This window comes from Halictus rubicundus, chromosome 3 (genome assembly GCF_050948215.1).
Source record: "Halictus rubicundus isolate RS-2024b chromosome 3, iyHalRubi1_principal, whole genome shotgun sequence".
Taxonomy (NCBI): domain Eukaryota; kingdom Metazoa; phylum Arthropoda; class Insecta; order Hymenoptera; family Halictidae; genus Halictus; species Halictus rubicundus.
In genome coordinates this window covers 11408498-11429277 of record NC_135151.1, presented here as the reverse complement: position 1 = coordinate 11429277, position 20780 = coordinate 11408498, and the positions used below count along the sequence as shown (strand labels likewise).

General features: G+C 42.2%; 1 protein-coding gene across 4 annotated transcripts in view; it reads right to left on the bottom strand.

Moving 5' to 3' along the window:
* Positions 1 to 20780, bottom strand: part of Lilli (AF4/FMR2 family member lilliputian) — a 335845-nt gene that overhangs the window by 189906 nt on the left and 125159 nt on the right. The window contains exon 2 of one of the 4 annotated variants that reach the window (XM_076785360.1): positions 19 to 73. The exons of 2 other annotated variants lie outside the window; for them this stretch is intronic. In XM_076785360.1, coding sequence (XP_076641475.1) covers positions 19 to 50 — 32 coding nt within the window. In that variant the 5' untranslated portion in view covers positions 51 to 73. Of the gene's footprint in view, positions 1 to 18; positions 74 to 18417; positions 19175 to 20780 lie in introns of those variants that run through there. One more of the 4 variants, XM_076785362.1, reaches the window with a different exon arrangement.

Sequence of the window (20780 nt, the reverse complement as noted above, 5' to 3'; positions counted from 1 at the left end):
TCAATATTTTCAAAATACCTTTTAAACATCGTAGACAACTGAGAAACCATCGTTTGGGAGATCAACCACGATTCTGGAATTGAGAAACATTTTCGAATATAAATATTGTGAGGCGCTCTCGAAAATATACCCTCTCAAATGGTATAACAATTTTTTAAATAGGTCCTGTGATTTTTCAGAAAAAAATTCTCAAAGATCACGTTTCCTTGCGCTCTCGTGACTGTGAACAACTCGGGCACCACCCTTTAGGAGACCAACCATAACTTTGCGATTGGTAGATATTTTCAAGCGAAACAATTATGAGCTACTCTTTCAAGTATGCCCCTTCAAATAGCGAAACAATTGTTGTACTAAGTTCTTGTGGTTTCCGAGGAAAAAATTCCCAAAAATCACGTTCCCTACCCTCTCCTGACTATGAACAACTAGGGCACCACCCTCTTGGAGATCAACCATAACTTTGCGATTGGTAGATATTTTCAAGCGAAACAATTATGAGCTACTCTTTCAAGTATGCCCCTTCAAATAGCGAAACAATTGTTGTACTAAGTTCTTGTGGTTTCCGAGGAGAAAATTCCCAAAAATCACGTTCCCTACCCTCTCCTGACTATGAACATCTCGGGCACCACCCTTTTGGAGATCAACCATAATTTTGCGATTGATAGATATTTTCAAGCGAAACAATTATGAGCTACTCTTTCAAGTATGCCCCTTCAAATAGCGAAACAATTGTTGTACTAAGTTCTTGTGGTTTCCGAGGAAAAAATTCCCAAAAATCACGTTCCCTACCCTCTCCTGACTATGAACAACTAGGGCACCACCCTCTTGGAGATCAACCATAACTTTCCGATTGGTAGATATTTTCAAGCGAAACAATTATGAGCTACTCTTTCAAGTATGCCCCTTCAAATAGCGAAACAATTGTTGTACTAAGTTCTTGTGGTTTCCGAGGAGAAAATTCCCAAAAATCACGTTCCCTACCCTCTCCTGCCGAAGCAACTGAGCAACCCTACTCTGGAAAATAACCGCAACTGGTAACAAAAACCATACGAGCTCATTCTCGGCGAATCGGAATACAACCCCGAATATCATCCTAAATGGACCGAATCAACTTCACCGAGGGGACCTCCCAGAAGCTTGGAACCGCGAAACAAGGAGAATCAATCGACGCGGCGCAGTAAATAACAATACAACAGGACGGTTTCAGGTGATCGTGTCAGATGGTTCATCCGGTACACGCAGAACAGAGGCACGCACGTGGTCGTACGCGTAGCGAATTGGATTCGCGCATAGTTGGCCACCGAGAGCAACGAAGACGGTAAGAGGATTGGGGGAAGAGAGAGAAGCGAGGAGGAGATCGACGGGAGACGCGAGAGGATCGAGGAAAGAGAGATGGATCACCATGAGACACAAGCGAGGCGATGCCAGGGGCTGAGGAGGGGAGCCCGGTGTGAGTTGTCGCGTTTATTTTGAGACGGCGAAGGCTAAATGCCGGATTGCGCGGTCGCAAATTCCCGGCGATTCGACGGCCTTTTCTCCTCTCTCTCTTTCCTCTCTCCTGGCCGTCTCTGTTTCCTCTCCTCTCGCTCGGCGACGTACCGTAATCACTCTCGCTATCCTCATTTTCTCTTTGCCTGTTGCCCGACACCCATCGCTCGTTAATTACCGATTTCATTAGCTTATAACCCGCCGGGAGATAGACTCGATCGATTACCGGGAAAATTCCCCATCGAGCTGAGAGAGGGAGCTCATTCGCAACCCTAACATGTCAATATCATCTTACTCGAACAAATTGAATAAAATAATCGCACCTGGAACAACGATGACAGTGTATCCAATTTTTGTATACAGGCTGTTTCGTAAATGATATATCAACATAGGTCGGGAAATGATTAGTTCGTAAACGGACCTTTAAGACGATGTGACGAGAATTGTGGCACAAAAACTGTAATAACTCGGAAATTAATCTTTTCCGGTCTTATGTGGATATAACTTTCTTTTCCTCTCTAAGCATTAGGAATCTATTCCGAAAGTTTTGCTCACCATTTACGAACCACTCTGTATACCAACGGGTAGATAAGAAGTTTGCTAGTTAAGGGTTGATTGCTTTAGCCGAGTCGACAGATTCTGTCAGGAAACTGTGTGCGATCTGTCCGGCTTGTCCATCCCTGCTGGTGGTTTGCGCCCTATTTATTTTCAATGGAAATACGGTGTAAATGCTAAAGTGCTCCAGTCTGCAACCCTAAACTGGCTTAACGTTGCCGGGACGCTATCCAGCTCCGTAATCAACTAAACACTACATCCTTGGGCATTTATACAGTGACAGTAATTTCATAATTTTCCACCATCGAGGAATGTTCGACGTGAGACATTTTTCTACTAGCTTACTTTGTACGAAATGTGTTGTGAAAGTGCAAGTTTGCAGAAAGATCAGTTTACTCGGCAAATATGTGAATTCGTGTCTCTAGGAGAGCTAATATTTTTAACACGATGCAAACACCATTACTGCAGAGAACGCGAGTTAATGGACAAGTTGTTCATTAAACACCTCGAGTCAATAAATGGATTCTACTAGAGCGAAATGTCCCTAAATTAATCATTCTTGATCACTCCACTACGGATCTCACTGCAGAATAAAAATGTTCTGCGCCGATTTCAAGAAAATCGTGCACGAGAATAAATTTCTGTTCTTCAATAAATACACGATATGAATGTGTTTATATTCTCGATATATTTATTTCGATTTTCTGCAACAAAGACGCTACAATTTCGATAATAGAAAATACGAGTTAATGTGAAATGTTTCTATGCTATTTTAAATTCTGTTTACCGAAAATGGTCAGAATGAAATTCGCAGTGTATCGATCACGACCTTCGCGTCACAGAGATTGCGTTATAAGAGAACTTTTGAGCGGTTGCTATGCGACACGAACTAAAATTTCATCCGAGGATCGTCGAATGGAATGGTCGAGGCAGAATGTGCTAAGGAGAGCAAGATTCGCGAAAGACGAGAACGGCGACGGCGCGCAAGCTAAACCGCGATACCATCTTCCCGTTGAATCACAATCGACAAACCCAATGACTCGGTTCCATTGACACTGACACACTGACATCGTTTCGCTGTACGACACAACCTTCGAAAGCCGCGTTTCGTTCGACGCTCGTGCAACGCTAATCTCCTTGAACGGATTGACAGAGGCTGCTGCCACCGACTGCTAACTCGGCAGACGGAATCGTCGCTTCAACAGATGCATTATGCTTCCACCATTTCTCTGCCCCGTGTTCGCTGTAAACGTTCGACAAACTCTACGGAAATTCCGTTCGTTCGAACGAAATGGCGAATTTTCCGAATCTCGAGAGTTCGCTGTTACAGGAAATACCGAACGACGTTGGTCCAAAATAAAATCGTCTGGACTCTAGCAATTAAATGACGATTTTTCTACTCCGGGTCAAAACGGACCCAGGCTCCGCGCCGTGAATGAAAACGCTGCTTGAATGAAACTGCGAGAAACAAGTGTTACACAGAAATTCGCTTGTTCTCTTAAGAATTTTAGTAAATTGAAAATAATCTTTACAGTTTAGTTTACATTTTGATCGACTCATTTTTGCCATGAATGCATAAAATCCGCAGTCTAGTGATTAATAATCTCGGAATTATTTTATCTAATTAGACCAGCAGAGAAGGACACCGCAACAGACTCCAGAACAACGCGACCAACAAAATTGTTTAAAAAGTCTCTGTAAAGAATTTAGTATTGTGCGTATTGTGTTTGCTGAATATTTTGCTGAATTTTTCCCCAACGAAAAGTATTGGTTAACTTTGTGCAATTTTACGCGTGATATCTCGATTGACCTTGGACGACCTTGAGCGCAGCCAGGTAGCAGCCATTTAAAAAAAGGTATCAACTGCGCAGACAAGCGGGAGACGTGGTCCCCATCGTGCAAGATTTAAGTAGGTTGTCGTTTCCCGGCGCGATATTCAAATATTATGGGTATAGCTCGGTAGCACGTTAAATATTAAAGAGTATAATATTGGCTTTACGGCCTTCGGAACGGGGCGAACGTTTCCTAAAGTGTAGCGACGACTGCGAAAATTCCCGGTGTGCATTATTAATTCGATAAATATAACGGAAATCGATCGGTCGTCGTAAAGAAACGTCGCTCTCTCCGGTTGCTTCGGCGAAATACTTCTCTTTCCATCATTCTCGGAGCATCCGCGAATTTTACTACCCGGAACGTCGTAGCACGTCCGGTCGATATCGCGGAGGCGGTTTTACAGAGAAATTGCCAGAATTCGGCGAATATTCCGGGGCTGACCTAAATTAATGGCGCGGCTCCAAGTAAATATGAAAACAGTGATTAAGGGACGCTAAACTCTTGGAACTGACGGGAATTATCTAGCGGATCGTATATCCCCGAGAATAGACACAATTAATTGCGAATCCCTCTTTTCCTCTCGCCCGGCCCCTCCTCTTCGCGAGAACGAAACTTCTTGCTTTTCCCTTAGCCCATTGCGAACCATGCCCGCGAATTCGTTATACTGCCTGTTTCGAACAGCGTTCTCCGCGAAAGAATGGCATCGCGGATAAATCAGAACACGGTGGACAGTTTAATCTAGACCCTCGTTATACCGCTGCGGATATTACGGATTTCGCGGGACAAATTCATTAATTAATGTTTCTGCTACCCACTTGCTATGGTAAGATTGCTGATTTTTCTGCCGCAACAGTTCAAAGGCGGATTTTTCTGCGCAAACGTCTGGTTGGGGAAGCAGAACAAGCAAACGCTAAACTCACGTTCTTTATATTGTTCTGCTATAAAATTTTCCATTTCCCTATGCAAAAGAAAAATTTCCGACATCAATTATTGGGAATCCATTGAAAATGTATTTCCTCTTGTAATCATTTTCAAAAGTAGTAAATGGCGGAACAATATTCAGAATTGTTCAGATTACGAAAACGCTTTTACAGGAAACGATTGAGCAAATATTTTTGTGCTGTTTACGTCATTATTAGACTATGGATTTCGCGTATTTTTTATCAAAGTTGAAACAGTAAAAGCATTCAAGGAATTTCAGAATACTGCTGTCAACTAGGGGTGTGCGAGAACCCGACAACAACGGGATGAGTCGGGACGGGTCGGGTTCCCGAAAATTTCGAGAACCTGGCCACCGTTCCTCGAACTACTCCGCAGTGCTGCGTCGTAGCGTACAAAATATGTAAATGCACAATCACACGTTTGTTTATATGACTCTCCGAAACCATGAATGTATTCATTAAAACCAATATAAATGGCTAGTGGATTCTCAGAATTTTCGGGAATCCCGACTCCTTCAAGGATCCCGACATTTTTCAGATACCCGTCCCGATCCCGAAAAAATGTTGTGTTCCCGATATTTCGAATTCTCGCACAACCCTACCGCGAACACAATAAAATGATTAACACCTTGAGTGCCTCCCATATGTGGGTGACGGAATTATTTGTGCCGGTTTTAAAATGAATTTTACGCAGGTTTTAAAATTTTATTAGGATCTGTAACATACAAGAAAGTTGGAGGACTACTCAGTATGATACATTTAATTTTTTTCAATTTTTATTTCATTAAATAACTTACTTTGATTTTATGGAATTTTTGGGGTTTCCAGTTCGGCGTTCAAAGTGTTAATAAAAAGGAATAAATGTGCACGGGGAATTCTCGCGATCAACACAATTTTCATTGTGCGTAAAAACGCGCGGTCTAATTATTACGTCTCTCTCAAACTCCGCGGCGGTACGCGACGCTAAATGGCCAAAGTGATCAATCGGTGCGAGCAATCTTCGATAGTACATACTCGAAAAAGGAGCCACTTGAGAACAGTGCTTGTCGTCAAAGAGGTTCTCGTTCAAAACTTTCACCTCGTTCGTTTAGAAGCATGCGCTCGCACGAACCGGGCGCGAAAATGAGCGGCGGTCTCTTTGAGACCGGTTTACTATGGATCATGTTCGAGTCCCGTCCGATAGAAAACAGATTCCGTTTAGCTTGTTCAAAGTAATTCCGTGCGCCGGCCGTTCTCCGGCTTTGTTTATCCAGGACTCAAAGAGGAGGAGAGACACATCGACGAAGTGGAGAAACAAAACAAACGAAAAAAAAAAGAAGGAACTAGTGGACAGAAAAAACTTTTCGAATTAGTCGATCCGACCCCGTCAGACTGTCGTAACTCGGTCAAAGTTCAAGAACGAACGGCCGCCAGTCTTCGAGCGCGATTTTTCTTGTCGTCTAGGCTTCTCTACTCGGAAATTCGAGTTCATCAGAGAGAGAGAGAGAGAGAGAGAGAGAGAGAGAGAGAGAGATGCGCCTTTCTTATCCACTGTCGATAACGATTACGCAACGTTGAACGTAAAAAGAAAACGAGAGGCTCTCCGGAATCTTCCTAGAATATTTGACAACCTCCAGCAGAAGATAATAATCGTTCCAGGAAACGTTAAAGACCGTTCGATCGGCCGTCCTGCGAGTTTAACATCCGGTATTTAACAGCTGCTCGTAATAGTAATTTCCGTTTGGGAATTCGGGGAAGTTGATAAACCAACGCGATTTTTGGTAAAGTGATTCAATTCGAAAAAATGTTTCCAGTGAATTTAGAAGTTGGTGTGCGCGCAGCATTTTTGTGTGTTGCGCCGTTTATTAACGTTAACTTTTTTTTTAAATAGTCTTCCAGTAGATAGTATTGGACTGTGTTCGTTAAAATTTAATGTTTGAGACGACTATTGGACCGTTTCAAGCGATTGAACTGTGAGTAATAATAATATTGGTTTAAGGAAACCATTCTCGATAAACTAAGGCGTAGTAAAGAGCTACAATTTGTTCGAAAATGTTTTTCAAATTAATTGTACTTGAATGAATCTTTTGAAATTGAACGTTTAACGGGGAGAAGATCTGTTAGTATTAATCGGTCGAGCAATTTATAATGCATCTTAATATATTTCTTGAGATAATAATACTTTGACATTTACTAGTACCGTCGAGTAAAGCCACTAAGCTTGATTTATAATCAATGTACCATGTTTCCATTCGTTTAGAAAGATTGCGAGGTACTAGACGAACAAAAACTGTAAAAATAATCAAATTATAGTATGTTCGACTGATCAAAATTGTTCGAGAGAGAAAGAAATATCTACTTGACGAATAAAATGCTAGACGAATTTAATAATAAATTGGCAGAAGATGGATCGGTAAAAATCAGATAAGTTTCATAATACCAGTTACATTATTATAAATTTATTAGAACGATTAGAAGAATATTTCACTTCGATCCCTGTGTTTCGGTGACGTAGAAAACTGTTACGTCGCATGTAGATTCGCAGGTGTCACGGGACCCAGTGACGCGTCACTGACGAATTCAGACTCGAGAATGACGTTTCGCGTGATCGAAGATTTCTCAATGATCGTTTCATTCGAACGTCCGTCCCCTTGTCCGTCATTCCCTTGTGTACGGTTAGTGGAATCGCGTAAACGTTGCGGAGGAAGCAGGCGAGAAGTGGGGAAATTTGCGTCACGGTTTTCGCCCGATCGTTCGCGTGTCTGGTTTCCCCGCTTCGCCACGGTCTCGCGTACGATTTCGTCGATCGGTGCCCGTCGTCGTCGATCGTTTATCGAAGCTGCTTTACGCTCGTTTAGGCACCGCGGTCATGGCGAACACGCGACAAATTCGCACGCGAAAAGAGCCTGGTGCTTTTTTCCATCCCGTTGCGTTGTTTATACGCGTTCTCATTTACGTCAACACGTACGTTCTACGATTTACACGCATCTTCGACGTCTCCTATCTTGCTGAACGTTGCAAACACTTGCTCAATTATTAACTCCTTGCCCTGCAATATCGAGTCAGCCTCGTGATGAAGATTCTGAACAGAATCTAGTAAATAGACTGCGGATCTTTATGCATTTACGGCTTATGAAAATTTGTAAAAAATGTTGTAACATAAAATTCGATAGAACGGAGGCTGTCCCATGAAAAGTAGGATTTTATTTCATTCTGTTTCTTGAAAAGTCTGCAAAAATACTAATAAATATGTGTGTTATTAATTTTCTTTAAAACGAAATAAAATATATCCTTTAGGCATACAATAAATATAAACTATCTCTGTTTTCCATGAAATTCTGAACGATGAAGAATTTCTAATCATTATAATCACAAAATAAATAGTACTGCAACGGTTTAACCCTCTTTTTCAGAATGTGTAACAGACAATTTTCATTTATGATTCATTTTATTCATTTCATTCGTGTTCCTCAGGCAAAATTTACTTAAAAAGGAATGGGGGAGGGATTTGTTGGCATAAGCTCCGTTTATCCAGAAGACCGAACAAGAACGTCAGCGGACCATGCGTGATGTGGAACAGGTCTCGGCAAACGTGTCTGTTCATCACTCGCCCTTTCTACTTACTGCGAACACGAACGTCCGCGTAACGCGAGCGCCTCCGAAGTCGATTTTCTCGAGAACACGAAACTATCAGGTCGTTCCATAAGTTCGTGCCGTGGATATGTTTATATTACTCACCATTGAAAAGTATTTTAGCACGTTAAGTGCCAAATATCAACCCCCGAGATTCTTACAAAATCAGAGTAGTTTATTTAACGAAACCACAACTAGAAATTTAAAATGTATCATAGGGGAAGCTGCCTTAACCCTTTTGAATTCGAAAGACTGCAATAAAATTCGGTTCATCTGGATATCTCATAATAAAAATGAATTTCTAAACCCAGTCGAAAATCATTGTCAGTCATATATGACTGACGTGGCAGTTAACGTGTTAATGAAAAACCGCAGAAATTTTATAGTGACCGTATGATATCTTTGCCAAAAAGTTCGGAAGAGATTGTGGAATGAATGGGTAATTACATATTTTATTTTCAGAATTTAAATGGTACAAGAGTAAACGTCACCAACTTATGGGACGACCTAATATATTTGCGACTACGTTCCAGATCTACTTGCTACAATTTTTGTTTTGACGTTTTCGCTCTGCGCATCGCTGTTGCCGATGCTCGAACCTCATTAATTCCGACGCGTTATTAATAGACCGCGGATGTGTTTGTGCAAAATGAACACTGCTAGCGATTGTGATAAACAGCGCAGAAAAGTTTCAGATTCACAGTCTACGAATTGATGTTCAGCAGGGGACAATTCATTAGGTAGAACGTTCTTTGTACTCTTTGCACCTTTTTGCAACGTTCTGGATGGGCACACTGCGAATCTTAGTGCAAAATAAAAATTGTTCGTGTCAATTGCGAGAAATTGGACAAAAATGTTTTGCATCTACAATTTAGCAACCATGGATTAATAAATAGATTGCAGATTTTCTACGCATTTATGACTTTTCTGCAGCGTTCCGGATGGGCACACTGCGAATCTTGGTGCAAAATAAAAATTGTTCGTGTCATTTGTGGGAAACTAGATAAAAAAAAAGGTTTCGAATTTACAATTTAATAATCATGGATTTCTATGCGTTTGTGAAGAAATTATGTGAAGTATAAAACAGTAGTTATAACTATTTGAATTAAATTTTTACTCTAGTCTTGCTTCTCACAATCGATGTAGAATATTTTATTTCGCATGAAGATCTACAGTCTATTGATAAAAATCAGACTCAATAACGCAAGATAACTTTTCTAGACATTATGTCTTGAAAGACGATTTCTCCAAGCTGCTGTTTAATTACTCTTTCGCAGAGCCATTGACGCGCTTCCGATAAATTTTTCGAGATGGATCGTTAAAAAAAGGCTGTCGTTTTTCCGAAAGGAAATTGAAACTTGGCGCAGTGAACGCGTGAAATAATAACGAGTTATTATTGTTGTTATCAGCATCGGTGAACGGCGACGCTCCGAGGCGAATTTTATCGAGGCTCGACCGCTCGTTATCACCGATTAAGCCTATTATCGGCGGCTATCGCGGCTCTAATCTCGGTACAAAATACGATGTTGTTACACTCGGACACGACGAAGCTTCTCGACGATACTATGAACCCGAAGAGAACCATAAAGACGAATCCAAGAGCTTCCTCTTTATTACTTTCGCTCGGAATTTTACCATAAACTCGATGCTCCGTTCCTTTGAGCATTTCTCTGTGCTTGTCGGAACAGAACCGGAAGAGGAATCGCTCGGTTCTTGAATAATACTCGCGATGGAATTTTTCTAGAACAATCTGCAACCACCGATTTCAACGATGAACTCGAAATGATGCTTCGGCAATTACTAGACTACAGATTTCGTGCGTTTATGGCTGAAATGGGTGGGTATAATTTCAAATGGTAGAGGCATTAAAAGAATTGAAGAGTATCCACAGGGTGTCGCGAAAATGAGATCATTTTAAGCAACTTTTTCCTTCGCGAAATTATTAACCTCTTAACCCCTTGCCCTACAGTATCGAGTCATACATGCGATGAAGATTCTGAACAGAATCTAATAAATTTATAAAATTATTGAAATTATATTTATCTAATAAATAGACTGCAGATAAATGACTCCGGGTAATTTTGTCCTTGCATGAAGATTTCCAGTCTAATTGTCGGCTGATTGGCAAAATGCAATTTCTGTAACGTTGCGCAACGTCCATCGGATCAACAGATTGTGCATCGTTATGCAAAATAACCATTTTCTGCCTCGAACGCTGAAGCCGAAATTTCCTTCTGCAATCACTTTAACAAATCGAATACAGTTTACCGTGATTCTTACATTCTTTTAATTATGCTACTATTGTCTGGAATTACGCCTACTTTGATTCATCATTAACGCATAAATCATTACAGTGGACTGTTGCGGTCGTTACAATGCAAATCGAAACGCATCATCGATACATCGCTATTTAATCGGTTAATTACCGCGTAATTTGTATAGAAATTATCGAAGCTGCTCCGAAAGAATTGATGTTTGTTTCTTTTCCAGTCTCAGTTTCGAGAGTAGTGACGTAGGTTGGCGATGACTGTCGATGACAGTTACCGTTTCGGATGATTCATATTCAGATGAGAAAGATCCCGGTGGTGTTTCAATACAACGACGCGTTAGAAAAGTTTCCTGGTTTCGGTCGCCTCCAAGAATATTCTTTCCTGCGTTTCGCGTTACACAACCAGGAAAGACTTCCGCTGCCAACAATGCATTGACCTAATGGCTACTAATAACAGTACTCTGCTTGGGTATTTTGACACGGTTTACACAACTGTCTACGTGGTTGACCTACGCCGGTGTGCACGCCCGTGCTCGGATACACAAAAACACCGCTTTGATAACCACTTTCACACCGAGCTGAAATGAATTTTTACATATTCACGAAATCACCGAATTTCTAAAATATCTGATAGAGCTTGTGAAACATTAAAATACATTTTTATGGACAAGCATTAATGTCTACTTTATGTTCATCGTAAGGGGCATTACAAATTGACCATAATGAATTCTTCTAATCGACCAAATAAAAATGTCTCGTTCTGATGTTCACAAAATAATTTACAAAAACAGAAACATGTACGAAAATCCTTATTCGACCACGCGAACTATTAGACACCTGAAACAGTAATTTTCTCGCTTCAGAGACGTTTCTACTTCATCCTCGCCGTAAAGAGTCATCTAATCGTTGAAGCAAATGTGTCTATCGTCCCGATGTTCCAAAAATAATTTACAAAAATAAGAGAACGTGTCTGCAGATCCTCCTCTACTTATATAAAAGCCCAACAATGCGCCTATCGAACCGTAAATAATAAAATCATTGTTGCCCCAGCGTTCATATATAAATCCTCCGACAGACACTGTCGAATCTGCAATTTTTTCAAAATTGCCAAGTAAACTACTGAAAATTTCCAAAGTTCGGTGTGATCGTCGTAGTATACAGACCCAGGGAGCAGAAGCTACGAAGCTGTTAGGTCAGATCGTGCGGCGCGTGTACGCGAGCGAAACGCGGCATCGCATCGTGTCGCTTGTTCTGCGACGCAGAACGGCCGATGTTTTCGACACGAGATGATGTTTCTCGGGCCAGTGGACGGCCATTTTTAAAAGGAAACCAAGGCTCTTTGGTAGCAGCGCTCTCTGTCACTTACGTAATCCGAAGTTAGCGCTCGGCTCGACGGCGACGGCAAGTAAAGCGGAGAGGAGAGGAGCGAAGAGAGCGCGAGAGTGGAACGGAACGCTCGCCGGAACGAAGCGAGAAACGCGCGAGAGAGAGAGGGAGAGAGGGAGAGAGAGAGAAAGAGAGAAAGAGAGAGAGAGACCGTTTTCGCGTCAGAGAGACCGGATGACGAATTGTGACGACCGTAAAATTTTTGTCTCCTCCCCTCTCTCTCACCTTCTGACTCGCCCCTGGCCAAAATTTACCTGGCGAAAATTGGAACGTCGCGAACGACACCGAAAAGGAAATCCCTCAACAGGCGCGCAAACCGATTAGTATAACACACTTCCTTAACACGTTGACCGTCGAGCAACCATCGTCCCCAACAATTCCACAAGAATTATACTTATTTTAACCGGTCTAGTTAAGAGCTGCAAAGTTAATTTTTCGGAATTTTTTCCGGAAAAACTATTCAACCTTCCGCATTGGGATTTTGCAGACACGTTTAACGGTATTTGGAGGGTGATTCTTTCCATGTGAAAATAATCAAAGTGTCGAGGGACTTGTTTCTCTAATTGTCACGCGACATTTCTAGAAAAGAAAGAGGAAATCGTTTCTCACTCGTTTCTTACCGGTTTCAACATTGTGGATTCTCGCGTGCTTCGCACCAAAACAGAGAGATTTCAATCCGATTTCTTTTCCATAGTTGCGCACGCCTCGGCGTTACTCCGCAATTAATAATTTGCCAGAAGGGAAATTAATTACGCGTTCATCCCGTGTGTACAGTGAAAATTGAATATGTATACAGTACACACCGGTGGAACAGTATTGCGTCAGATTAGACACGGGAAATAAATTCTCCGTTTACGGTTACTAACTATCCCTATTATAGTCGATGGTTTTGTAACAAAGACTGCACTTGATAAAATCAATTTTCATCAATGCGCACGTACGCTCCGCGAGATTACAACACCGGGGGTGAAATATGGTCTCTCTGTGTGCTCGGTCGTTTATATCTCATCAATTAGATGTATTTTCCTCCGCGTTAATTGCACGAGACGCACGGTCATTAAGGTTCCGATAACTTTTTTTTCTTTCACCTTTAACCTTGTACACAGGGACTTTGAGAACATAATCGATCGATTAGTGTACTCGATACTCGGTTTTGCTAAAGCGCGTGTAGCATAAATTTGAATAGAGCCCCCCTGGTAGCAATAAAAATCTATTTGCAAATATTTACTATTTTTTAAGAATCGAGGTCGTAAGCTTGCGAGGAAGTATTCGACAGCATTGTTTCTTTGAGATTGTCAATCAATGTTTAACCCTTCAGGAATAAAAGTTAAAAAATGCTTACACGTGGTCACATTACGTTTTCGAATTAATTAGCCTAAGTATAATAACATCTTGACACGGATTATAATAACAACAATCGAGCATAGTTCCTTAAAATTCTTACTGCAACAAAACGGGAAGAAAAGCCATTTAAAGGACAAGTACAATTGAATACATTTTTCATAAAACTCTGATGCAGTGTTTGGAGAATTGTTTTTATATTTGTCAAGGCAGCGTGAAATATCGAATCGATGTCCAGCACAGCGATAAATATTCAAGAGCGCGATAAATATTCAGAAAGAGACTCTGGTTGCCGAGCGCGCGTGCACGTTCTTGATAAAAATTATCTGAGACGACCACGAGGCGCACTCCGTGCCTCGATGACGTATATTGTTTCCAAGCCGAGCATTGTATTGTTTCCGTGTTTCTCGGTAAGAGCGGTTTTTCCCGATCGTGTTCAAGTTGGTAGCAGAGCGTACATAGATCGATCGACGAGTTCGTCGTCTCGAAGGACATAGTAAATGACCCGTATCCTCGAGGCCGAAACTGGCCACCGTGAACAATCATCGAGTCACCGAGAAAACCGGCGACCCTTTTCTTAATGACTCTAACCTGCAGCTCACCCTTGCAATTAGCAGAATAGCACGGAACCGATACCTGGCTGTTCTATTGACGGAATCAATGGATTTTATTACCTAACTGCGGATTTTAAGATTTTATGATGGACAAGAATAGGTCAAAACGGTATAAACATTTGGAAAATAAAAAATAAAAACTGCCGAGGATTGCTTTCGACTCATTAACGCTTTGACTGCCAGTTTCCTAAAAAATTGCACCAGGTCAAAGCAAATTGTTTAATGGTCGTATTCAAATTGAGAATGTCAGGGTACTAAAATAAATCTACTTTTAAGTCATAAACAATCCCGTCGCCCATGGCTATTTAGCATTAAAATTATGCATTACTCTATGAAGATGGCAAGAACACGTTTATGCAAATTTTTAGCAATTTTTATTATAATGTGCACGTTCGAAGAAGTGAATTAATTTATAATTTCAATAATTGTGTAAACCATTTGGAATTTGCCATTTTGTCAGCTTAGTATAGTTCTAGTATAAAAGCAACGAAGTTCTTCCATCACATTGTGTCATAGTACTCCTGCTAGTATAGCTCACGTAATATTTACATCTGTTGCGACACAATTGTTGTTTCGACAATCATTGTTTCCTGCGTTACATCTTCAAGAGCACTCGCAATTAAAAAGTCACTTTGTTTGAGAATATTAAAAGGGAAAGAGAATCCTTGACGACCTCGTGTCTGTTTGTTTACACTGTGCTCTTTCGAAATGAACATCGGCTGACGTTGTTAAGTTATTACTTTATGAATGTTCCTGGTTAAAATTCATAACGGCAAAGCGTTTGTTTGTAAATTCGCGGGGAGCTATTCATAAAACTTTATTCGGGAAATTTAATTTCGTACACGGATTAAGTGGACCTCCACAACTGCAACAAGTTAATTCGTTTATTCAATATCGAACATTCGCGGAATTAGTGAATCAAGATCAATTTTGTAGCGTTCGAGGCGCAGTGCGATTAATCATCGATTAGCTACATACATAAATCTTCGAAGAGTTGCATCAACCGACTATCGAACAATTAATGGTTCGAACCTGCATAACTTCTTGCGCCTAACATTCTGCTAACCAACAGTTGCGCAACGGTCCTCGAAAAATCGCGGAACAACTAAGAACTTGTTAATGAATCTTAACAATTCAGTGACAGGAATTTCTTTCACAATCTGACAGACTCTCTGTTGAGTAACATAGTACAACCTAACAGATTATTACATCAACGAAAATTATCGAGCTTCTCGCAGAGACCGCAGTGTTATCGGAAAATTTATTAATAGCCCTCCTGTTACAACGCCGTTAAAGATTAAACGTTAATAATGTAGACAAGCCTGCATCGATCAAGAAACGGAAATTCTAGAGGACAATTAATTGCGAATAGTTTGCCACGGCTTCTACAAGTTTAATTGCAGAGTGTTTTCATTTTGTGCTGGAGGGTACGTTACCCATTTACCAAAATAATAATAATTATTCACTATGTTTAGTAAACTACGAGGACCGTGATCATCACACACATTTGTGTTAATAATTTGAACGCATGTTTCAAATCGTGCAAACCCATGTTTTACATAAATGTATAAAAGCCGTAACATAATTCGATACAAGTCGCAGAGTCTTTTGGGTGAACTGTGCTAGAGGGTTCGTTACCCATTTACGAAAATAAAAATAGCAATAACAACATGTTATTCGTCAGGTCTTATGAGTAAGCACGTGAATCAGCGTTTGGCAGAGTGCTGCGTCCCGAAAGTTACTATTGCGGCCGAGGAATCTCATCGTCAACAGTTTCGTCTTCTCTGTCTCTCTCGAGAGAGAAAGACGGAGAGAAACACACGGAAAAATCACGTGTCGCGTAAACAAGCAAGATATACACATAGGCCGAACACGACTTTTCGACCCGGAAGCAAAACATGGCGACCAGATCGGCGACATCTTTCGCCGATTTTTATTCGCGAAGGACCGTTGATAATTCCGGCTGAATTGTAAAGGAGTATTCGAACAGCGTGGAAGCTTGTTCCAAGCGTTTACGATGTTGGCTCCGGTATTTATACCGAGAGGAATCTAGTTTTAGAGTCGACGGTCTCCGAGAACCCGTGTAAACACCGTGACCGCCTCCAGTGTTACCAGCCGAGAATTCCCTAGCCGACCGCGGACAGCGATCGACTATCTCTCTAGCCAGATTCCTGTCCGAGGTATTCGAACCCTGTGCAATCTAATTTCGAGCACCGCCGAGTGGATGAAATAAAACCCCTGTAGGGCTGCCAACCACATTCCCCGTTCAACCCTTGTGTCCTGTGATTTTGGGTAATTGAGAGATCAAACCGTGATTGGGACTTTTCATCTTTACATTGTGCGCTGTTACGTGTGCGGTTTCTCCGGATGCTTAAATATTATATTCCTGAATAATTTTGACATTTGGTCGCGTGATTGTTTAATTTTATCTTCGGAAGCAAGGAGAAAGTTGAAACATTAGCAAAACTTCTTGGAATTTGTTTTAATGGGAATTCCAACATTTATTTGTCCCCTTTCGTTGATACTTTAACAGATGCAAAGTTGTTTGAACCTCATCGATAATGCAATGATTTCGTAAATTTTTCTACCGATTTAAATTTTACCCACTCGTCGTTACAGTACATAAAATGGCCATAAAATCCATAGTTCATCAAATCATAAACATACAGCAAGTTGTTTTAATGGGAAGCAAAAGTGAAGACTAGATTTACCACAGCCATTACTGGTTTAACAGGTTCACTGTCAGTGTTCATAAAAGTCACACGGAACAATTTATTTAATACTATAGAGTAGGCAAGATTTATTGTGTGTCAAAAATTGATTTTGAAATTTGATAAAAAAATTGTGTCACCGTACGGTCTCATGTGACAAATCGTTGATCTTTTATTTCATAGGATTAATAAATTAATCTTGAAAAATATAAGTTTATCAAAGCTTGACAAGTAATTACGTCATTTAGGTATCACTGACGTGTCGGTCAACGCGTGAGTCACTTCTTGAAGTGTAAATTCTGTCGAATGTAATAGGTTCCCTTGGGGTCAAAAGTAAATAAATTTTGGGCATATTTTTGAAACTATTATCAATTTCCAGTGCAATTATATGGGATAATAATAATAAACTAACTATTGAAATTTCCTTAAGATGCAGAACTTACATTCGATAAATTGAAGCAATTGCTTGTAAGTTGTAAAGCTTCCTGACTCGACAAGAACGATTTACAATTGAATCCTTCCACTAGCGTTAACTAATGTGCAAGTCAAAACAATATTCAACACGTGTCATTCATCCTAATCACAATATTATATCCAAGGGATTGTAAACAGACCGCGAAGATGGGGTTACAAGCTATAAGAAGCCATTAATCACACGAACCATTCACCGACGAGGAGAAAATTAAAATACACGACCACCGTATTGTTCAATGCTCCCGCTTCCACGTTTAAACAAACTCGCGAAGGATTTGTTTCCTGAACCGTCTACCGCCGACACGAGGAATCGATGACTCCATTGAATTCCTTAAATCAATGAATATTTATCCGCGTCGAGCAAAACAAATTTGCTTAAGCTTTCGGTTCCAAGGAAAAACAAGCTTGTTAAGGATTTAAAAATGGCTGACAGCTCTGATCTACACGACTATTTTTATCTACGAATACAACTGTCCAGGGAAGAAAACAACACGTGTTGTACATTTTCTTTGTTGCAAATAGGACGGAAAATTCTGCACATTTCAAGAAGAGTACAAGTAAAACCACCCCCCACAACAACAAATCCTATATACAAAATAAGCATCAGCTTTCGAAAAACACTTAACACACACCTCCAATTTATTGATTTTTCTTCCTAAACGATAACGGAAATTCACTTCAGAAGAGGATACTTGGTGCAAGTTTTAAATCCGAAGAAACTTCTAAACCTCAAAAGGTGCATTCATGAATCATCTTAGGCTCAAAATCTCTTTCCAAAATCACCCCCCACAGACAAAATCCTAATCTCTCCAGAAACTATTGTCAGGGGTTGAAAATCAGCTGCAACACACAAGATAATTTTAATCTCTGACCAAGGACAACACCCCCTCGAGGCAAACACTGTATTTCACAATTTCCAAGTCCCACAACAAACCTAGCTCTGCGAAAACCCACAGGCTTCGCATCTACCCATCAACGTGTCTGTCGAAACGCATGCTGCGCAAGAAGCCCCGCGAAAAATCGGCATAAGCTCCCACAAAACCGCAACAATGCCGAGAAAATCATTGTCACGAGTCTCCGTCAGCCCCCATCGCGATCACTTCCCACAAGAAAGGTTCCCACGTGCTCGGTCGGAAAAACGAATTGGAGCACGCTCGTCTATAAAGCAATCGAGCTGACAAACACTCGAAACTCACCGATCGTTCAAGAGCGGGCTGGCAGCGGCCGTTGACAACGCGTATCCGAGAATAATTTTCGTCGAAGGTGCTCACTAGAACTTTGCTCGCCGGTGACACTGAGAACAATCAGAATCGGTGGATTCGCCGATGGCGACGCGTAGTTCGCGCGCAAAACCACTCTCATTCTTTCGGGGGTAGGCGATCGCGCACGAGGGGAGCGGCTAATCCAGAAGCGCGCGCTCCGCTCGTGTTTGTCAACGGTGACTCACTATCGAAAACAAAGAAAAAACAGACGCGGGACGCTAGGAAACACAGCGCCGGTAAATAATACACACTTCTCGGAGCCGTCGAAACACCTATCCACTTGCCGGCCGATTCGCGAGTCGCGTTCACGAGTAAATGCCGATCGAAGTTAGGCGATAGACCTTAGGTAAACGAGCCGGACGACCGGTTAGGGGACTCTAGCGGCCAGTGGGGGGTTCGAGGGTTGGGGAAGGGGAAGGATTTAGGGGTTGGAGAGGAGACCCCAGCGATCTAGGGTCCCTGGTTGATCGGCAGGGACAATGGGAACGGAGTCGTGGAGAATCGTTACGAGGCGGCGAGTCTCGCGGCAGCATTCTTTGTTTACCCGATCGGGAAGGTGGCGCACGCACAGGTACACACACACTGATTCGATTGACACTGGCTTGACACAGATCGAAGATGACGGGTCTCGTCGAGGCACTCGCGAATTTCTGTACGAATTTTTATGAACGTCGACGAACAACGGGTTAGACGTGACAAGAGAGACGGAGACGCGTCTACGCGAGAAAGCGGCGACGACGACGACGACGACGACAACGACGACGACGAGACGGAGTGTGCACGAGACGATCGTCGACGAGAAACTGGCACCTTCCGGTCGAGACGAGGAGAGGGAGAGCCGATCGAGAGAGACAGACCAGGCGCGAGCGGAGATACAGCACACATGCAACCGCGACGCTACGTCGAAGGAGCGAGCGAGCTGGGAAACTGGTGTGCGTGTCTAGTAGGACACGGGTGAGTATTGGTCCCGTGTATGTGAGAGAGGAGAGAGAACGAGGAAGTGAGAGAGACGGAGGAAGAGAGAGAGAGAGAGAGAGAGAGGAAATCGCGACACTAGCGACCGCACACGCTCTTTTCCCGCAAAAGCTGCGGAAAAAAGAAGCACGCACCCGATCCTCCGCGAACCATCCCCCATCTTCCACCCCTTCGATTCTCTCTCTTTCTCTCTCTTTACTATTTTTCTCTCGCGCGCTCTCTCTCCCCTCTCTCTTTCTCTCTCTCTCTCTCTTGATGTATGAGAGAAGCGTGCTGCCCGAGCTTGTGTAGGTAATTCCGTGAGCGCGTTTAAGAGAGAGAGAAGGAGAGGTCGGCTCGAGGAAGGGAGAGTGCGATGGGGAAGGGTTGACAGAAAGAGAGGAAGAGAGAGAGAGAGAGAAAGACAGAGGAGTGGGAGATTATCAAAATGGCCGCGCGCGCAACCTACTCTCCACCTCCTACTCCTCTCCGCCGCCTATTCCTACGATACTATTCCTCCTCTTCGGTCGACCGACACGCCGCCTCGCGCGGAAACCGCCAGGCGCATTGCCACCGCGCCAACCGGCATCATAATCGCTCTTGTCGACTGACTACCGTCACGCGGGAGGCCACTGACTGAGCCTAAACGTCTCGTTTCGGCCCAATAGTCAGCCTTCCTCGAAACAGATTACTTGAAAATAATGTAGGAAACGTTAATGGCTTTGAAACGTTTCGACGATGGTTGTTTCTTGGCCTGTCGTTGTTGCAGAGTCTGGCGACGTGGACGGTTGTCATTAATTAGCCCGCTCCTAATAGGATCAATGTGCCTTGTTTCAGCCTCCACTCAAAACGAATTGTTTAAAATAATAGTAAGAAAACGCAGACTTTGAAACGTTTTGACGATTACTTGACCTTTCACTGCTGTAGGACGTACCTAAAATTAGCGTGGGCACTACGGTGTAATAAATTAGCCCTTCCACGATACTGTCACATCGAACATGAGAGGACTGCGCATTGCGCACCTCCTTTTGGAGCTGTTAGGTTGCTGAGATCGCAACGATCGAGTTTGAGGAAGAAGAATTGCAAACGTTGCACCCTGTTTTGGGTCTGTTGCATTTTTCTGAGATTGGGGTGGTTTGATTTCAGCGAGAGGAATCGTAGAGATTGCAGTCTCTTTTTGGTTTGTTGGTTGGTGATGTACTAGAGAAACGTCTTTGAGTTGATGTGTCTATAACAATGATGACTACGGAATTTGATAAACTACCCCCTTTTGTCGTTATTCGACCTGATTTGGAGGACTCGTAATTTCGATATGTGTTTTTAAATCGTTGGTATTTTTGAGG